General features: G+C 44.3%; 1 protein-coding gene and 1 long non-coding RNA gene across 5 annotated transcripts in view; both read right to left on the reverse strand.

Annotated features, from left to right (window-relative positions):
• Positions 1–176: 176 nt before the first annotated feature.
• Positions 177–2314, reverse strand: LOC118237902. Its single transcript, XR_004769072.1, has 2 exons — positions 691–2314; positions 177–393 (listed from the first exon to the last, which is right to left on the reverse strand). It is a non-coding gene; the product is annotated as an uncharacterized LOC118237902 (long non-coding RNA).
• A 6238-nt stretch (positions 2315–8552) lies between these two features.
• LOC100774343 (serine/threonine-protein phosphatase 2A 55 kDa regulatory subunit B delta isoform) overlaps positions 8553–20411 on the reverse strand; it is a 35857-nt gene continuing 23998 nt past the window's right edge. For all 4 annotated transcript variants that reach the window (XM_027409079.2, XM_027409080.1, XM_035442131.1 and 1 more), the window contains 4 exons: positions 18250–18427; positions 17069–17233; positions 14989–15250; positions 8553–9072 (listed from right to left, as the gene is read on the reverse strand). In XM_027409079.2, the coding sequence (XP_027264880.1) occupies positions 8793–9072; positions 14989–15250; positions 17069–17233; positions 18250–18427 (885 nt within the window). In that variant the 3' untranslated portion in view covers positions 8553–8792. The remainder of the gene's footprint in view (positions 9073–14988; positions 15251–17068; positions 17234–18249; positions 18428–20411) is intronic.

Below are 20411 nucleotides of genomic sequence, written 5' to 3' on the forward strand. Positions count from 1 at the left end.
ACAGTTCTATAGCTAGTTCTATCTTGCAGTGAGATTAAAATCTTAGTTTTGATACCTATAGTGGACAAACTCCAGAAAGACTAAGAATTAACATTGCTAGTGACTGTAATGTTCAACTTTATACTTCCTAGCTGGCCATGACTTGGTAGGATCTAGACTCACCTAAGAGACAAACCTTCATGCTGACCATTCAGCTTTTTATTAGATCAGTCAGGTGCCTTAAGCAAGGCAAAACAACAACACATCTTTACATAGGGCCCAGGAAAGTGCTATCTTAAACAACACAGATTCAAAATAAACAAGCACAAGAATATGAAAATATTTAACCCCCAGGTATCTGTAGGAAGAAGAGACTGGTTCATGAAGCCATGGCACAGACAAAGGAGCGTGCTGCTAAAATAAAAGGAACTGATTGATTCCCAGGATATAGCAAGTAAAACATGACTATTAAAGGGGTGCTTTTGAGCTAGGAAATCTGGTAGCTGTAAAACAGGTAGTTTCTGATGGGTATGTTCCCATCCTTGCAACTCTGGGCAAGTTGATGGATAGGACAAGGAAGAAGGGATGTAGCTTAGTTCCTGGGTCCATCCAAATTTAATGTGAGTAGCTGCTACTTTCCTACTGGGGCACTTTCTCTTAGATCCCAGACTCTGCTGGGAAGAAGCCAATCTGCCCAGTGGAGAGGCCTACCTGCAATTCAATGGCTGGGAAGCATGCTGGCCAGCTCCCCCTGCTGACACAGCTGACAGTCTTCTAGTTCCAGCTGATGCCACCTGGAGCTGAGTCCATAGTACTGCTGAAGCCAAAAGAAATACTCATTCTTAGGAGAAAAGAGCTGAAGACAGTGTGGATTTTGGTCAAAATCTGAGGTGAATAGGCCAGAAGTGAATGAGATGTGATGGCTACACTAGGAGGTGGAGTGGGCAGACAGGAAGGAGGAATGGGAGAGCAGCCCTACGTATACAGGGGCACTTCACTGAACTACAAGCGAATAGCAAAACCATGCTGCAGGGACTGGGAGACAAAAGCAGGAGCCCAGTAGCTGGCAGTAGTATCTGGACTAGATCCTACAAGGACATAATAGTAAACAGGTGTTTCTTGCTTCAGTAAAGTTTCTTTCTTATAAGGGAAGGCACTGTGAAATTAGGTTTTGGATATTAATATGGAGTAAAGAAGTAAGTTAAGGGTAATAAAAGCCCAGTCTTACCTGTTCTACAAAGAAATCAGGCTGGAGCAGGCTGCTTGAAGCCTATGGTAGAATCTAATGATGTTTGAAAGATGAAATGAGTCCAGCCAACTCTGCTTAGGGCACCCCCAGACACAGTGACACTAAAACAGTAGACCCTACATTTAGTGTCACACTCTAATGAGAAAAGCCTGGCTCACTGGAGAGGTCAACAATTAAGGGAAGATAAGTCTGGAACTTGCCAGAAAGGAAGAGCTCAGATAGCCACGGAAGTTGGAGACAGCTGTGTGCCCCTCCTGAAGGGCTCCGAGCTGGCTAAACTGGAACCCTGTGAGTGAGCCATGTGAGCTGTGAGATCATGACCACATAAATTTTTTTTGCCCACACCATAAAGCAAGTACCCTTCAATCCACACATGTTTGGTCAGATAGGAGTATTCTTCCTTACAGAATTTCAAGTTAATAAAAAAGGGGATTATGGGAGTGGAATATTACCATTAGGCAAACTACAGAACTGACTAATGGAAAACAATGAGAGCCTGTGAAAGCAAGAAATGTTCTGGGGCTGGCAGGGTGGCTGGGTGGATAAAGGTGCTTGAGCTAAGCCTGATGAGTCCTGTCCCTGGGCCTGAGAGAATAGATTCCTACAAGGTGGGCTCTGACCTCCACAAATGTACCCAGACCCCTTAAATTTTTTTTTTTTTTAAAAATATGTTCTGGTGTTTTTCTCATGAGACGCTCAATCAGAAACAGTAGCTTTATGCTAAAGAAACCTGGCAGGTATGTCAACTGCTGGTTTGATGCTGAGGTCAAATAAGGTTTTTTGTTTTTGGGTTTTTTTTTTTGCCTAAAATGCATAGTTGCAATTTAATAATTAGACAAAACTAGACAGGTCTAAATTAAAGGGGGTTCTATGAAACAGTTGTCCAAACTCTTCAAAATTGTTATGATCATGAGAGACAGAGACCAGAAGACAAGAATGCACCGTGCACCTAGACAAGGAACATTTAAGAACCAGTAAAACTGGGGCTGGAGAGATGGCTCAGAGGTTAAGAGCACTGGCTGTTCTTCCAGAGGTCCTAAGTTCAATTCCCAGCAACCACATGGTGGCTCACAACCATCGTTATGAGATCTGGTGCCCTCTTCTGGTGTGCAGATATACACGGAAGCAGAATGTTGTATACATAATAAATAAATGAAATTAAAAAAAAAAAAAAGAACCAGTAAAACCAAGGCTGTGTGGGTGCATGAGACAGTACTACACTGACACCAGGGAAGCTGAGTGTTCTTTGACACCTATTTAGTAGTCCCACAGCAAAACAAAGTAAGTGGTGCCTTTTACTCACATTGATCATGGGGCCAGCAGCATCAGAACATTTCTGGAAATGGAGGTTCTGGGGTACATGCCTTCCAGTCAGAGCTGTGTCCTTGAGCTGCTGTGAACAGAATGGAGAAATTCTGTGAAGTCATAGGTGCAGCTACCCTTACATAACACTGGGTTGTCAAAAAAACCAAGAGCACATTCAAGAAATAATTACAAGGGTCAGAAGTAGGGCAAGACCTTACCCCATACTCCTTTAAGGACCTCTATACAGTACTTGTTTAAAACTTAAGAAAGAAACACACCAACCAGGTGGTGGTTGCAGGCTTCTAATCCCAGCATTTGGGGTGGGGAATGGCAGAGGCAGGCAGATCTCAGACTTTGAAGTCAGCCTGATCTACAGAATGAGTTCCAGAACTGCCAGGTACACAGAGAAGAGGAGGAAAAGGGGGGCGGGGAGAAAAGAAAAAAACTGAATCTTTGCTGGGCATGGTTGCACACACCTTTAAACCCATCACTCTAGAGGCAGAGGCAGGCAGATCTCTGTGAGTTTGAGACCAGCCTGGTCTACACAGTGAATTCCAGGGCAGCCAGGACTATGTACAGACCCTGCCTCAAAAACAAAACAAAACAAAACAAAAAACCCAAAAATCAAAAAAATACAAAACAACAACAACAAAAACCCAAAACAAAACAAAACAAAAACCCACATCTCTAAAACTGGGCAGTGGTGGTGGCAGCTGCCTGTAATTCCAGTACTTAGGATATGAAGATGGAAAGATCACAAGTTCAAGCCAGCCTGGGAAACACAGCAAGATAAAAACAGAAGGTCTGGGGCATGTAGCTCAGTTGGCATTGCAAAGCCCTGGGTTTGATCCCCATCACCACATAAACCAGGTGTGGTGACACTCCAGAGTAGAGACAGGAGGTTCACAGTCATCCTTGGTTTACATAGTGAGTTTGATGCTGGCCTGAGACACAGGGACTAAATGGGTTTGTTTTGAGACATTGTGTCTGTAGCCCTGGATGTTGTGGAACTCACAACATAGATGAGGCTGACCTCAAATTCACAGAGATCTGTCAGCTTCTACACCCCAGAGCACTGGGATTAAAGGTATATGCCACAGTGTTCAGCCTTCCTATCCCTCCCTCACCCCGAGGCATGATTTCAAATGAGGCATGATTTCATTGTGTATCATGCTGGCATCAAACTCATGGTGATCCTCTTGCCTCAGCCTCTCAAGTACAGGCATACTTTACAACACCTAATTCACCTAGTAATCTGAAAATAAGTATTACTGTGATGGTGGAATTTGGCTCAGACAAGTCACAGAGCCTGTCTGCTCTGTGACAATGCTACTACAACCTCTCAGTCACGGCTGTGCTCCTCCCAGGGTAGCATTTGGTGTTGTGCCATTGTCTGTACAGTGCCCTCCAGCTACAAGAGCCAGGAGTCACGCTGTTCAAGCCATGGCATGAGGTCTGAGTAATAGGACAGTTTTGTGCCTAAGTACCTTGCACCTGAAATGTGCAAGACCCAAAGTCAAACCACAAACTTGGTGAAAATCAAAAACTTTCTAAAGTATTTTCAAACAACTGCAGAATGAACATGCTGCCTTCAGTCACTCATCAGCTCCGGACTGCCACCAAAGTCTCATTTCACTTAATTATGGTCTCAAAACAGCCACAAAATTGAAGAGTCAAAAAGCTTCTTTTTCCGGGTAATGCTCCTGCACACCAAAGATTTTGTTTATCAATGTAACACTTTTTACTTCACGATACTCTTAGGAGTTCTAATCCCATCATTTTGATAGCGCATGGTCCTGTCTATTATGGGTAAATTTAGGTACTAGTTTCCTTTTTTTGTTTGTTTGTTTGTTTTGAGACAGGGTTTCTCTGTGTAGATTTGGAGCCTGTCCTGGAACTCACTCTGTAGATTAGGCTGGCCTCGAACTCAGAGACCCTGCCTGCCTCTGCCTCCCAAGTGCTGGGATTAAAAGCATGTGCCACCAATGTCCAGCTCCATTTTAATTTTTATTTACCTATATCTATATATATTTATAGACAGGGTTTCTCTGTAGCTTTGGAGCCTATTCTGGAACTCAATCTGTAGACCAGGCTGGTCTTGAATTCAGAGATCTGCTTGCCTCTGCCTCCCAAGTGCTGGGATTACAGCTGTGTGCCACCACTGCCTGGCTAGTTTCCATTTTTAAAATGTAACTATTAGTTTTTTACTTTAGTTTTTTACTTGAATATTTACATAAAATCATTGTGCAGGACCACTTTGGAGAGAGAGCTCCAGGCCACATTGACTCTTCCTGGAGACATCATCATTCTTCTTCTGAGCATTTCCTTGTTACTTAGCCTAAAAAAAAAAATCTTTCTGCTAGTCCTCTGAGTTTACTCAGGAAATGCATGTTGGACTTGAGGCAAAACAAGTGATGAAATTATAGGCAGGAGCAGGTAGACTGGGTCAGAATTCAGGTTTTTATCATTTTTGTTTATTTTTTAAAGTTCTTTTTAAATATTTATTTATTTATTATATATACTGTTCTGCCTGCATGTATGCTTGCACACCAGATCTCATTATAGATGGTTGTGAGCCACCATATGGTTGCTGGGAAATTGAACTCAGGAACCCTGGAAGAGCAGCCAGTGCTCTTAAACTCTGAGCCATCTCTCCAGCCCCTGTTTTTATTTATTTATTTTTGAGAAGGGATCTCTTTAGGTAGTTCAGGCTGTCCTAGAACTTGCTATGTGGATGAAGCTGCTCTTGAACTGCCTGCACGAAGCAAGTCCCTGTAAGGGACTTGTACCACTACCTGTACCACCCACACCTCAGTGTCACTGGGCACACAGCTAGCTCTCCAGCATGGAACTTTTGCCCTTTCACTTCTCTAGCCAGCACCCAGACATGCTGCACACAGAGAGAGACTGGTGGTACGCAACATCCTTGGGTACTTTCTTTATCTGCAATGTCTAAGGACTAGCAGCTAGCCATACATTAGCTAACCCACACAAAAACCTTGGCTCTTTAGATTTTAAAGATACAACAGCCGGGAGGGGCCTAACAGCACCTGTATAGAATAATGGTGTCGGGCACATAGCAGGCACTCACCATTTCTCCACTGGGTCTCACTATGAGCTGGGCTCCCACTGCAGGCCCTCGGCTAGAAGCCAGCTGCTACACTTAATCTCTGCATAAGACTTTCCAGGTATGGTAACTGGGACAAGACCTAAGAGTAACAGTACAGAACAGAGTCAGGTACCCCCATTCCTCCATTTCCAACAGCTGGGAAGACTGCCCCAGGATCACTGGGAGTTTCCACTTGGCATCTGTTTTACTGCAACTGATAGCTTTCGAGCTGTGTAGCTCTGGCTGTCAGGTAACTCACTCTGTAGACCAGGCTGGCTTCAAACTCAAAAAGACCCACCTGCCTCTCTGCCTCCCCGAGTGCTGGGAATAAAGGTGGGCCGCCCGGTCTCTTTAGCCTTTTCTTCTAATTAATTAAACAAATTGAGACAGGGTCTCACCATGTAATCTCTGCCTCCTGTGTGTTGGGATCAAAGGTGTGTGCCATCATGCTTAGGTACCCCCATCCCCCAGGGTCTCATGTAGCCCCAGGTTAGGTTAACTCATTATATAATTAGTGGATGACCTTGAACTGAAGCTCCTCCCATGCATGTGGATTGCATTCCTTCAGGCAAAAATGCCTGTTAGTATAGGGTGGTTGTGGCAGTACACACCTTTAATCCCAGCACTATGGAGGCAGAGGCAGGAGGCTCTCTGAGTTTGAGGCTAACTTAGACTATAATAGAGTTTCAGGCTATCGAGGGCTAGGCAGTGACACCTGGTCTCAAAAGGAAAAATCTCACCTGAATGCCAAACACACTGGTACTATTGTGAGGCAGAGGCATTGAAGACTACTGTAGTCTGATACCAACCAGTATGCTCCACAGTGATGAGTTCCCGGCCAGTGCCGCACACTAAGACCTCTCTGTCTTACTACCCTTCAAAACAAACCCGCATGACTTTTCTTGTCTAGGTCCTCAGCCCAGAAGCATAGCTGTAAAACATTTGACAGAAACTGCTTTCTTAAAGGGGCCATACTAGAGAAAGAAATGCTAGGCATTCCAAGTTTGAATGCAAGAGTTTAAACTTGAAAACACTTTAGGCTAGGCATGGTGACATGTTCCTGGGAGACTGAAGCAGAGAGGTCTCAAGTTTGAGGTCATCCTAGGCTGTAACAGTAAGAATCTTGTATGGGAGCCAAAAGCCTTCAGAGTACCTATTTGTCAGAAGTGAATCCTTTATACCAACACTCATAACTGCATTAAAAGCACCTGTTATCCTACACTACAGCAATGCAGGAGTCCAGAGGAGACAGCCTGGACTCCCTGGAAAAGACCCCCAAAGGTTCAGGCCTGTGAGGTGAGGCAACACCTACTCCAATGCAAGGGGACAGCTAAACTTAGACGAGATGCATGCTCCCCTCCACTGTGCCTCCTCTACAAGTGGATGGCAGGCAAAGTTTTCTAAAATGTTATCAAACTTTTTGGCAGAACAGATGGCACACCAACAGTCCTGCTATATTAGGACCATTTTTTTTGTGGGTACTGGGACTGATGCTTATAACTTGACATTCTCTCAGACACTGTAAACTGCCACAATCAAGATCCAGGACTTTTTTTTTTTTGTGACAGCCACCTCACTATGTACACCAGGATGGCCTCAAACTCAAAAGAGATCCACCTTTGCCACCTTAGTTCTGGGACTAAAAGCCTGTGCCACTACACCTAGCTACTTTATTTTTTTTGAGGCAGGGTTTCAGTATGTATTCTTGGTTGGCCTAGTACTAGTACATAAAAGAGACTAGCCTGGAACCCACAGAGATGTTTGCTCCTCCCTCCTGTGTGCTGGGATTGGGGGCATGTGCCACCATGCCTGGCAGAGTGTGACTACCTTTAAGTGGAAGTACTTGCAGGCTCTCAGTCTCCATGTGAGTTAGTTCCTGTGATGGTGAGGTATGCTGTGCTTGCCGAACTCATCTACTTCGGCAGGCATAGTCCCCACCCCCACCCCCACCTGCAACAATCATGGGTTGACTCTGATTTTTTTGGGGGGCTTCTTTGTGTAGCCCTAGTTGGCCTTGAACTCAGATATCCACCTGCCTCTGGGATTAAAGTCATGCACCACCACTGCCAGACCAACTGTTGGTACTTTTACATTTCTTTTTTTTAAACTTTTACATTTCTTGTCAGGAAATCTTGATCCTGATAGCCAAGGTGTTTTAAAATTAATCATAGAAACAGGGGGTATCATATCCCAACTATAGTATTTGAGTTCTACTGACTGAAAGACAGTATGAAATCTGGCATGCATATAATCTTAGCAATATTTTAAAAGCATGTGTTCTTCAAAGCACTTAAAAAAAAAGTAAACACACACGACTTGTAGTTTCTCTGGGGTCTACTTTAAACCAAGTGTTAATCTGATAGCAGCAATTCTGTTGCTTTTTCATGTAATTTTCTTTTTCAGAGGTGAACCCAAGATGAAGTTTCTACAGAAACCAAGTGGCAATTTTGTATAGTTACATTTAGAATCTGAAGTTGTGCACAAGCTCAACCATTCTGCCAAAGGCAAAAAATTCTCAATTTGTTAAGTGCAATATTCTGAATAATTTCATTATGTGCAACTGAAACAAATAAAGACTGCAATGGCATTTGGGTTTAAAAACACTTCACAGTGTGTTGTGTTTATTAAGTAGCTCCACAGAAGGTGTGATGGCAGGTACAGTGGGTGAGTAAAGCTGCCTGAGCCTGCTCGGGCGTATCCTTGCACCAGTGGTGTTGCAGCCCACTGGGGGGCTCCAAGGTCCTCCAGAGAGGACCGTGGGTGGTGGCCACACCATGTCCAGGTTAAAGCCCAGGGATGGATGGCAGAGATAGAAGGAAGAGCTGGAGAGAGATGTGATGATTTTTTTTTCCTCTTGGATGTTAATTTTTTGGTCTATAAATTGGAAAGGAAGGCTCAGACTTAAATAAATACATTTGAGTAACGGCCTTTATTGAACAAAGTCCACCAATTCAGCTTCGAGTAGGTTTTCCCTTCAGCAGCAGCATTCATCTCTCCCAAGACTCCAGCTGAGACCCCTTCTTCTCCTGTGTCTATGAGGGAAGTGGAAGTGCGTCACTATTCTCAATGGAGAGGACAATGCCATTTCTTTGACGGGAAAACAACCGGCTTAACTATGCAAGACAACACTTGGTCCTCCAGTCAGTTTCCTTAATTAATTTTGTCCTGGAATATATACAAGTTATTGGTGGCAGCTACAGCAATAATGCTCTCCATGGGGTGCCAGGCTGTGTGAAGGATCTTCTTATTGAAGTCCAAACTGTCCACGCTAATCTCGTCCTTCTTTCTCTTACCCCCTGTACATACTTTCCGGGGCTTCAGGCAGGCTCGGGGTTTGCTGTTCTCTCTTGAGGCTTCCAGCGTAACATCTCTCCGAGTGTTTCTATCAAACATTCTAAAGAAGTTGTTGTAGGAGCCCGTCATAATGGCACTGTTCAAGAGAGAGAGGGAACACTGAATACCCAGCAGAGCAAGAAGAACCCAGGGCAATGGCATAAAGTGCAGACCCTCCCGAGGCCCAATTTCTACACTACCAGGAAGAAACAGTGCAGATTCTCCAGTGAACCCCCTATATTTTCATGTCCAAGAGAAAGTCACAGACCCATCATTTTAAAAACATTCTTATAAAGGCCAGAAGAGTGTCAGATCCCTAGCAGTGGTTCGCACAGGAGGAAGTGAGCTGTCTGAAATGGGGGCTGGGGATAGAACTCCTCCATCTCTCCTAATTAATGTACAGAAGGGGAGGAAAGAGGAGAGACAGAGAGGGGAAGAGCAGGGTAGGGATAGGAAAGGGAGGAGGAAGGAAATTAACTTTGTCCAAGTCACTTTTAGTCTCAGCATTTGGGAGGCAGAGGCAGACATCTCTCTCAGGTTGAGGCCAGCCTGGTCTACATAGTGAGTTCCAGGACACCAAGGTCTATGCAAAAAACAAACAAACAACCCCCCCCAAAAAATCCCCCATCCCCCAAAACCCTATCTTTCTTATTTTCGAACTGATAGTTACCATAAGCCTGACGACCTATCTCATCAACAATTACAGTCAAAACTGATCATGTCAGTCACATTTCCTAATGGATGTTAACTCAGTTATCAAATAATGTGACTAATTTAATTTCTAAGTTTCTTTTAAAGCTAGGTACAGTGGATAGTGCACATCTATAATCTTACCACCTAGACAGCTGAAGCAAGAGTCAGAGTGAGTATTTGGTTTGCAAGCTGATTTAAGTAAACGTGTGCCCATGTATGCACGTAGGCCTGAGGCTGAACAAGTTTCTCCCTTAATTGCTCTCCACTTTACATACCGAGGCAGGGTTTCTCACTGAATCAGACTGTTCTGATTCCAACAAATCAAGCTGTCCAGCTTGCCCCTGAGATCCCATGTCTGCTGTCCCAGTGTTGGGAATTATTTTCCACTGTTGGGGTTATAAGCAGCTGCCATACAGTGAGGATTCCCCCCCCAATCCTATTTTTTTTATGTTTTTACAGACAAGATGTAGCTCAAGCTGGTCTCAAACTTGCTGTGTAGCAGATGACCACAAACTCCTGATTTTCCTGTAAGTGCATGGAATACAGCTTTGTGCCAACATGTTTACTCATACAGAGAGTTAGAGGCCAGCCTGGGCTACACAATACATAATGCTGTTTCAAAACAAACAAAACAAAGAAACCCAGTACATTCCACAGTGCCCTCTGACTCTCCTGGCAAGTGAAAAATCAACCAATGGCATCTATCCTCTCCTTGGAAAACTCCAAGCATTCCTACTCCTATCCAGACCTCTATGTCTTGCTTTCTTATTCCTACATGGCTAGTGGTCTTTACAATGCCTAAGTCCTTCAAGTTACTACATTGCTCAGGGCTCTTCCTAGCTGCCTGTAAATATTTTAGCAGTATGGTTAACCTTGTCCCAAACTCAACACCAAGCAAACTCAGAAGAATCCTATACATAGCTATTCCTGTTCATTCAAACCTATTGTTTAAACACAGGGATACATAGTACCAGAGGGGCTGGAGATGAGAATCATGGTTTGGTACACTCTCGAGATAGCACCTGAAATGAATGTGCAGGACTAAGTTTGCAGAAGAGGACTCACTGTTAGAGTCCTCTGCAATTCACTTCTACATGGAATGAAATGCTTACGAAAGGGCAGGAGTGGAGCCAACAGCAACTGCCACAAGAATTGAGCACATAGGGCAACCAAAAGTGTTTTGCAGGAAGAAGTACCTTATCATCAGCATGGGTGTGAACTGCTGGTACACTGAAACTCTAAATAGCAGGTGTCCTTTATTAAGGACAGACAGGGCCTGCACTGAGGTGGGCATCTCCTGACCTACCCAGCAAGAGAATGAGTGCAGCAAGAGAATCATGGTAACATGTGTCAGGTCTTCCCCTCCCCAGGGGCAGAACAAAAACAGATGGAGCCCAGCAAGGCAGTGCTTCATAGCAGAGTTATCAGGCACCGACAAAGACTGTACCAAAGACTACACCCCACTTCAGTGGGACCCATGGGCAAAGCTTCTGGGCAAGAAGATGAAGGAAAGACTGTAGGAATGAATGGACTGAGCAAACAATACGAGGCGAACTTTGAATGTTCTTGGGGATGTGTTATCACTGAGATGGTTAAATTCTACCATCTAGAAAGATACCTCTCACTGTTCACAGAAAGGCAATTTCCAATTTTTCCTCAAAGCAAATGGATATAACTTCCAGTCAGCCATATTTTGAATAGTTACAGATCTTTTTGTGTTGCTGGTGCTTTACCATTTAGCTATACCGTCAGGCTAAATTTTGCGATCCAGGCCAGTCTGTTCATTGATGCCCAGTTTCATTTATTATTAAACACACAGATAATTTAGCTTTTGTTCCCCAGTGGCTGCTAAACAGGTTGGTTGATATTTCAGGTTTCTGAATGTTTCCTTGGCACTTTATTTTCCATCCTGATCACTCCCATTTGTGGTCTTTGTTCTTCTAAAGCAAACTAGTAGTCATTATTTTCTGAGGCAGGGTTTTATTGTGTAGTTCTAGTTGGCCTGGAAGTCACCGAGTACATCAGAGTGATCTTGAACTCAGATCTACCTGCTTCTGTCTCCTAGGTGCTATTAAAGCTATGCACACCACAGGCTTGTAATTCTTCATATATTATGGACATTTATCTCCATGGCTATTTTTTTTTTACGTATTTGTGTGTTTGTGGCCTTTGGTCGAATTTATGTTTCCTCAATTACTTCATTAAAAAAACATTATTTCATATATGTGCATGTTTTGCATGTGAGTATATCTGTGCACCAGTTGTATGCCTAGTGCCCCCAGAGACCAGAGGAGGGTTTCAGATCCCCCTAGAACTGAAGTTACAAGACTATTGTGAGCTACCATGTGGATGGTAGAACTGAACCCAGGTCCTTTGGGAACAAAAAAACATTTTTTTTTCTTTTTTTTTGTTTTGTTTTGCTATGTCCCCAGCCTCTCCACCTTATTTTTTTCCAGACAGGGTGTCTCAATCAATCTAAAGCACACTAATTTGGCTGGGCCAGCTGGAAGCCAATGGACTCTAGTAATCTTACATAAGCTGGGATTATAGCCATGTACTACCATACTTGGCTTTGGTGGGTGCTGTGGATCCAAATTCAGGTTTGAATGCTTGCATGGAAAGCACTTTACTGAGTTATCACCACAATGATGAATTTTTTTTCCCTGTTTTTTCTTTTTTGTGTTTGAGACAGGGTCTCTATGTAGCCCTGGCCGTTCTTGAACTCACAGGAAACTGCCTCTGCCTCCTCAGTGTTGGGACTGAAGATGGGTGCCACTATTTTTGGCTGGTTTCTCTTTTTCTTTTTAAAGTTGCATGTGTGCACAAGTGTGCATGCTCAAATCATATGCATGCAGGTGCCTGTAGAAAGGGAACTGGATTCCCAGGTACTTGAGTTCCAAGTGGTTGTAAGCTGCCGAGTGGGTGCTGGGAACTGAACTAGTCTTCTGCAAATGCAGTGAATGTTCTTAACCACTGAGCTATCTCTCCAGCCTCATGGTTATTATTTTTAATGTAGTTAAATTCTGTAATATTTTTCCTCCAGATCTAGGCTCTCCTGAATTCTCTTCCAGTCTTTAAAACATTCAGCCTTTTTACTGTAGCATGGTGAGGAGAAGTTAATACAGTTTCATTCACAGGGTCACAAGCTTTACTTGCAACAGGCAGCCACGATGCTCTCTGTCCTGCTAAAGGACATCCTGTGTGACTTTCTTCAGCTTACTCCAGAGTGCTGAGATTTAAAGGTATGTGCCACCACTGCCTGGAGCAGTTTAGCCATGGAGCCATTTCTCCAGCCTCAGTACATTGTTACCATTTTAAAGGACAGGATCTCAGTATGTAGCCCAGGCCTCAGCTTCTCAGTGTTGGTATTACAAGCACACACCACCATGCCTCCTTATTTAACTTGCATATTCCCCAGCTCTCTGGCATCTGGAGCTGTATTATGGGTAACTTCTGATCTTCCTTGAAGTTCATTCAGGTCACCAATCTCTAGCTAGACTGGGCTCTGCTGTATTTTTCATTTCTAGAAGTTGTTTGTGCTAGAATCTTCTAGAACATTTTAATAGTCTGATAGTTCTTTGTTCAGCTTTTTGGTTCTGCCCTTTATTTCAGATATTCTTATTTTATAATCTGTTACATATACTTACTGCATTTGAATTCTTCAACATTGTACCAGATGAGGTAGTATACATTTCTAATTTCAGCACTCGGGAGGCTGAGATAAAAGGAGTGAGTCCAAGGCCTTCCAAGCTACAAAGCAAGAACCCATGCAAAAACAAAAGGGCCGAGGGCATAGGGATGTAATTTTGTTGGCAGTGTTTGCCTAGAATGCACGAAACCCTGGACTGGATTTCCAGTACCACATAAATTGGGTGAGGTAACACACATCTATAATCCTAGCACATGCGAGGTGAAGACAGGAGGATCAGGAGTTCAAAGTCATCCTCAACTAAATCTTGAGTTTGAGGCCAGCCTGGGTATATCAGACCCTGTCAATTAAAGTAAAAACAAACAAAAAATAGATTCTTAGAAATTCTATTGTTTCCGTTGCCTGTGACAGCATTTTCCTGAATATACTTGATTAATTTTTCCTGTAAGCTGCTTAACTGATTTCACACTGGAAGAGTCCTGAGAGTTGGGGTGGGGGTAAAAGGACACACACTGTGAAGCAGCCTTGCATGTTTTTCATTGAGTTTTAAAAGATTCATGAATGCTTTTTATTATTGTAAAAGCAGGGGACGCTCCAAGTTCAGGATAAGTTGGCTATAATTCCAGACTCAGTGCCTCAAGGTCTATGGCAGGCCCAAAAGTCACTTTGCCAGCATGAAGCTTATGCTGCTTTTGTAGCCCGACAACTGCAGTGCTTGGCCTCTGAACATCTAAACTTGCATGCTAGTTAATCTGTGAGCAGTCCAGGGAAAGGTTTGTCCAAGGATGATCAGCTCTGCCCCTGGGTAAGCATTTAGCTCTTCAGTGTGAGGTCTCCCACAACATGCAGCCAGGACAGACCTCAAAGTTCTGCAAGGGTAGAAATAGAGATGCATTGCAAGGATGAGCATCTGGGGCCGATGGAGCAATTCTAGTGTGGGAGCTCAACTATTACTTAAAGGAGGGCATGCACCATAGCTAACGTTTCTAGGTAGAGATAGTTTTGAAACAGGTATCAATTGCTATATAGCCCAAGCTAGCCTTGAACTGGTGGTGCTCCTGCCTTAGCACCCAAATATTGTGATTAAGATTGTGTGCCACTATAACCCCTAGCTATTTGTGTTGGAAGGGTTTAAGTGTCTACTCACTTAAACTCTCAACAGAAATTGTACAAAATGATGATCTAAGAGAATCACCTGAAACATGACTTCTTTTGGGATGACTTCAAAGACCTTTCAGCAGCACTAAAAATCTATACAGAATGAGCATGAGATGCAGCCTAGGACTGCACTGACCAGTGCATGCCAGAGCAGTGTACAGGAGGGCTGTAGCTTGAAGCCTGTTTCTTAAACCTCTCGAAACAGAGGCAAACTGAATGGTGGCCTTTTGGACTAATAAATGACTTCCCATTTGTAATCATTCACTGAGCACCCAGTAACTATCATGAACCATAGTGCACTGTTAGCGAGGAAAAGTCTGCTCTAATGACTGCTTTTTTTGCTTTTCCCTGAGATACATCATGGAACAAATAAAAGGAGAACACAATCCTATCAGCGTCCTGCAACTGACTGAGATGGCCTTCCTGGCAGCACTCAGTCTGAGGGGCTTGCTAGAGATCTTGAAGGAACTAGCACTTCTGGATACCAGCATGATATGACACTGACAGCCTCACCTGTCTGAACCGTTCCAGCAGCACTCGAACTTGTCAAAGATGCAGTCATTCTCATACAAGGAGCAGAGCTTGCTTCGTAGGTACTCATGTACCTGGTGGGTCTCGACAGGCCTGCCCTCCATGTTGAGGTCCCATACCTTCACCGACAGATAGTCTCTGGTCATCATGTACCGACCACTGTGGCTGAACTTGACATCAGATATAGACGAGATTATTTCTGAGAAAAAGGATCTACTGCTGGGGTCTTCTGGCTCTTCAAAAACTGAAAAACAAATTGAGTATTTTCAGCTACTGTGCTACATCAGGGGCTTCTCAGGGACCCTGGAGGGCTCAATGTCAGCCTCACTCACCCAGTTTTCTGACCGTTCCATGTACCATTCAAGGTAAAGGCATTCAAATCCATGCAGACCCTGGACCACAGCTCAGAACCTTAGTATGCATGGGAACATAACTGTAGCTGCTTGAATCCTCAAAGCACTGGGCCGGAGACACGTTATGCTGCCTATCTGCCCATATCACAGGAATATATGTAGTACACAAACAGTGCTCCCGGGCCCCTTGAAAGGGCCTGCTCTCCAGAGGGCACACAGTTTGCAGGACTGCCGGACTGCCCCCTAACTTCCTAACTTAAACTAACACAGTGAGTGGCCAGCTACACAATGGGACTACTGGTAAAGAATGTGTCTATTGTAGTGAGTGGCCATGTTCCACCGGGATTTGAATCAAAGAGTATCATCAATTCCTCTGTAGGACTAGCTTTGTCTGCAGCAGCTCAATAGTTCCCTCTACCTGGGACCAACAGCAGAGGGAGGTCTTCTACCCAAGCTACTGGATCTCCCAGGACACAGTCATGCCCATACTATATCATGCTTCAGGCTGGGAGAAACATTTCCTTTGACCGAAGCTTCTCCAGGGTTTCCCTCATTCTCTGTGTAGGAGGTCTGCATGGGACTGGAAGCCAGCTAATGCCAACACTAAGCTGTTACTCAATTAACCTAATGCTGATAAGGACAACTCTTCTTGGATCCTAAAGTTGTTCACTGAGAAACACCATCTGGAAGACCCAGGCTACATACACTGGTAGCAGTTCACTGTAGGAACTGTTAACAACACCATTCTATGATACGCTTTGGCCTTAGGAGGAGCATTTTCCAGTGGACACACTTTTGTCAACCACTGCTGGTTCTGCACACATTTCCAAGTGACTGAGCAAGAGTTGTTTCCCTATTTGCAAAAGTGCCCCAGTATGAGAGTGGGAAGCTACCCTGGACAGTTGCACATAGTGGTTTTCTAAGATGGTGTACCAGGACAACAAAGACCATGGTATGATTTAAAGTTGGGCCTTAAAAAAACAAATAAAAAAAAAGGACACACACAGACACACAGACACAGACACACACACACACTTATTTTAGTTGTGTGTGATCCCCCTGGAGCTGGAGGTTTTTTGTTTTTTGTTGTTGTTGTTGCTGTTATGAAGACAGGGTCTTACCATGTAGCCCTGGCTGAACTCACTAGATATACAGACAGTTTGCCTGGCAATCTGCCTGCCTGTCTCCAGAGTGCTGGGATTAAGGGCAGGGCTTTGTTTTTGCTGTAAAGCTGGGGCTACGGGCAGTTGTGAGCCACTTGATAGTTTTCCACTTGGTAGTGGAAAACAAACTCAGGTCCTCTGCAAGAGCAGTACACACTTAGCAGGTGAGCCATCTCTCCAACTGCCACCCCCACCCTCTTGTTAAGAAGTCTCCTCCTGGTACTTAAGGGATTTTGCCTTAGTGTCCAGAGTAGTTGGGACCCAAGGCAACAGCATTGTATATCCTGGGTCAGTTCTTTATGGCTACAGATAACACAAGTGAAATGCACTCCTGATGGCAATGCTCCACTGGATGGACCCAGGCCAGAGGGAGCTCAGGGCAGATGCTGCGCTAGGTCAGAGTAGAGGAAATCTGCTGGAGTATCTCTTTATTAGCATGATTCATGGGGAATCTCCCCATGCTCTAGGCCTGCAGAGGACATGGAAGATGTTCACCAGCACAGACAGCTAGTTTCTGGAAAATGAGAGTATTTCTAGGAGACTTACACTTGGCATGCCTGTCACACAGGGCAGAGGAGCGCATGTCACACAGCCTGATGGTCCCCTTGCTACTGCTGTAGACCAACACGTTGCACTGGTGTGGGTGGAACTCAGCGGCGGTGATGACTTCTGTCAGCTCCTCCATGTTAGCTGGCTTGATGTCTACAATGTCTGGAGTGTGATGTTAAGGCATAGTACTTGGCCATCCAAGGGAAATTTGGCAGACAACTGTGAAGTAAGGCTTAAGGGAGGAGCTGCAGGAGACTGCCACTGAGGAGTCCATAGCAAAGGGCTTCAGGTAGATGCAGGATAGTGCCTGACTTGACAGAGCACACTGAACGACATCTACAACAAAGGCAAGCAGTGCCATCCATATACATATTTCTACCTATAACTAACTAAAAACACACAAACAGTATCAAATTACAAATGATTTTGCTTTCCTAATTATTTGATTTTAAGAGCTTGCATGGGGTTGCCAGAGCAATACCAACAATGGAGATCAGCCAATGGAAACTAAGAATAAAAATACAGTGTATGAGTCTGCATCTTATCACTGGCTGCCACAACTAAGAGACAGGAACCCAGAGGGACTAGACACAGTATGAGCCTCAAGCTGCCCAGTCAGTGTCAGGCTGCTGAAGAGAGGGGACCCAGTCAAGAGTTTGATGACACCCTCAAGTTATTAAAGAGATGGAAAACTGCTAGGGTTACAGGGTAAAGCACCAGAGAAGCAGCTGGGAACCAAGGCTTTGAGACCTCACAGAAAGTGTGGATAATGATTGAACAAAGGGACAGCAAGGCAGCCTGGTGCAAGAATAAGTACTGTGACTTCTACAGTGACAAGAACTACAGTAATTGGGATCCCACAAACCCCTGATGGCAGAGCAGTCAGGCAGGACGTGAATAGTTCATTTGAGGGAAAGGGGTGGGAGGCACATGGTAGTATTAGGAGCCAGAGGCAAGGCAGAAGCCGATCCAAGAAGACTGAAGGTTTCTTACAAGAACTTTCAGGCAGAGATTTGTATTTTTAGGACACTCAATAGCAAAGACCTTATGTTACCACTGCTCTAGAACATACTGCATCCAAAAGGTCAGTGTCTGAGGGACTGGGCTATAACTGCCCATGAGAAGTAACTGCACAATAACCATAGAAACAAGCAGAGGCAGCACCTGGAAAAGGATACTGAAGCTTCTATCTGTGATTTCTAAATGCCATAGGTTAATTCTCAGATCATCTGCAGAGAGATATGTTTCATGATCACTATTTACTGAAATGGAATTTATGTGATATGTATGAGCATTTGCAAAAATTCGTCGTGGACTTGCTTCTACCATAAGGTCCATGGGCTTCAATATTGGAACCTAAAAATGGAATGGAGAAAGGAATTCAAAACAAAGTCACAATAGCATAGCATACGGTATTTAGACAAGAAAAGGGACAAACAGAGATTTTCAAGTTGTGCAATACCTCAAACCAGGAGAGCTGCTACAGAGGTATAGAGTAGAAAACTGTCTGTTCTCAGTTAACCCTTCTTGTTCCCATTACAGAGTTTAATACAGGAAGGTAAACTGCCCTAACCAGTGTTCTCCAGGTCACCAAGGCACCATTCTCTTTGATGTTCTCTGGTGGCCACAGCTGAGTCATGAGACAGCAACACCTTGTCCTTGTAGTTGAGTGCACAGATCTCTGTTCTCATAGCACTGGTGGTTTGCTTCAAAGTGTCAATTCATGGGCAATAGTGGTGGAATGTATGCATATTAGGGATCAATGGAAAGCATGCAGGAGGCCCTCTGGGCTGAGAAGGGTCTACCCCCTCATGTAGAGTTAGCTACAGTCTGTGTCCTTCATGTAAAGGTCTCAGTGCCATAGTCCCAGAGGCTTCTGGGGGATAGGTTGTTAGGTGCAAAGGGGGAAACAGAGAAGGATGGCCTGGCCAGAGCATTTGTGCCAAACACAGGCTTAAGAGTCAGTCTAAAGGAGCAGTACCACATGAGAGAACAGGAAAAATCTCCTCTCTCTATCATCCAGTGAAGGGAAGTCTAAGGTTCCAGTGAAAATCAAATGCTGGAGTCACTTTTATTGCTGTAACTAGACACCAAGAAACTTGAAGGCTTAGAGGAATCTCTCAATTGAGTCTTCTCTGGCCCAATTCTATAAAAGTGAGCCTGAACAAAAATGCATGGTGATGCTGTTCTCATTTTAGCTTAGGTCAGAGCTGACCATACCCTGGAGTTCCCTAGAACCAAAATGACAGTTCCACAATGTGCAGGTCTAAGACACACACACGGCCATGACCCTCTACTAGTTCCAGCTAACCAAAGCAACAGCAACTGCGCTCCTAATTCAAAAAGGCCCTTTAATTACAGCCCTTTTCATAGAATTCAAATAAGAGTAAAAAAAAAAAATCCTCAAAAGACTAATGTCTCCAGCTTTTGCTCAGGGAAGGCCAGATGGTTCGCTCTGAGCTGTGAGAAGCATAAACCCCAATATGGACCTAAGAATATCAGAGTTGCCAGCCAATGATTCTGTCCTGACACTGTGCCAAGGCAATACCACTCTCTCACATGGTTCACTTTAGCCACCAATCACACAGGTTTTACTCAGGTTAACTCTGCCAACACTAGGCCTGGTAGGACAATAAGCACATGAGCTTAAAGGATATGCAGGGGTCTGAATGAGAGGATCTCAGTGTTTGGGAGGGCTGTGTGTGCAAGCAGGGTGGAGCTGGTGGTAGGGGAGGGAAGACCAGACCAGGAGGTTTCAGAGAACTTGGCACCAGCACATTACACCATGGGAGATTTAAAACAAAATATGCCCATACTAAGTCAGAGATGAAAACACAGCACACTATGCTAGAACTGACTAGAGGTGAAGGATCTGAGTTCCTATGACTTAGGCCTTCTAACACTTACCAGGCTAAGGTGTTAGAAGAGGAAGGCTGTCTTGAAGAATCAGCCTAGTTCTGCCCATCATCATTGTGCAGGGACAGCCCTCGTGGGGCTGTCACCATTCTCTAGCTTTCTCAAGCACATGGGACACCAGAGACCAACTAACCTCCAACTGCTGGGCCTAAGACATCCTATTAGGGAGCAGGTCAGAAAAAGGGCTGCCACATATCAGCACTGGAGACAGCTACTTTCAACTAACATTCCATCACAAAGTCTTAAACTTCACTGAAAAACACTGTTACCAAAACATGGTTGTGCTCTATTCCTGTCCAGGCACCATTTGTTTGCACTGAGCCCACCATAGGTAGAGGAGGAGGAGAAGGAGGAAAAAAGCCTCACCACCCAGTGTCCCACAGTTAGCACAAGAGGAATTTTTACCAGCTCCACTGCTAATGTC

The sequence above is a fragment of the Cricetulus griseus genome, chromosome 3 (genome assembly GCF_003668045.3).
Source record: "Cricetulus griseus strain 17A/GY chromosome 3, alternate assembly CriGri-PICRH-1.0, whole genome shotgun sequence".
Lineage (NCBI taxonomy): Eukaryota > Metazoa > Chordata > Mammalia > Rodentia > Cricetidae > Cricetulus > Cricetulus griseus.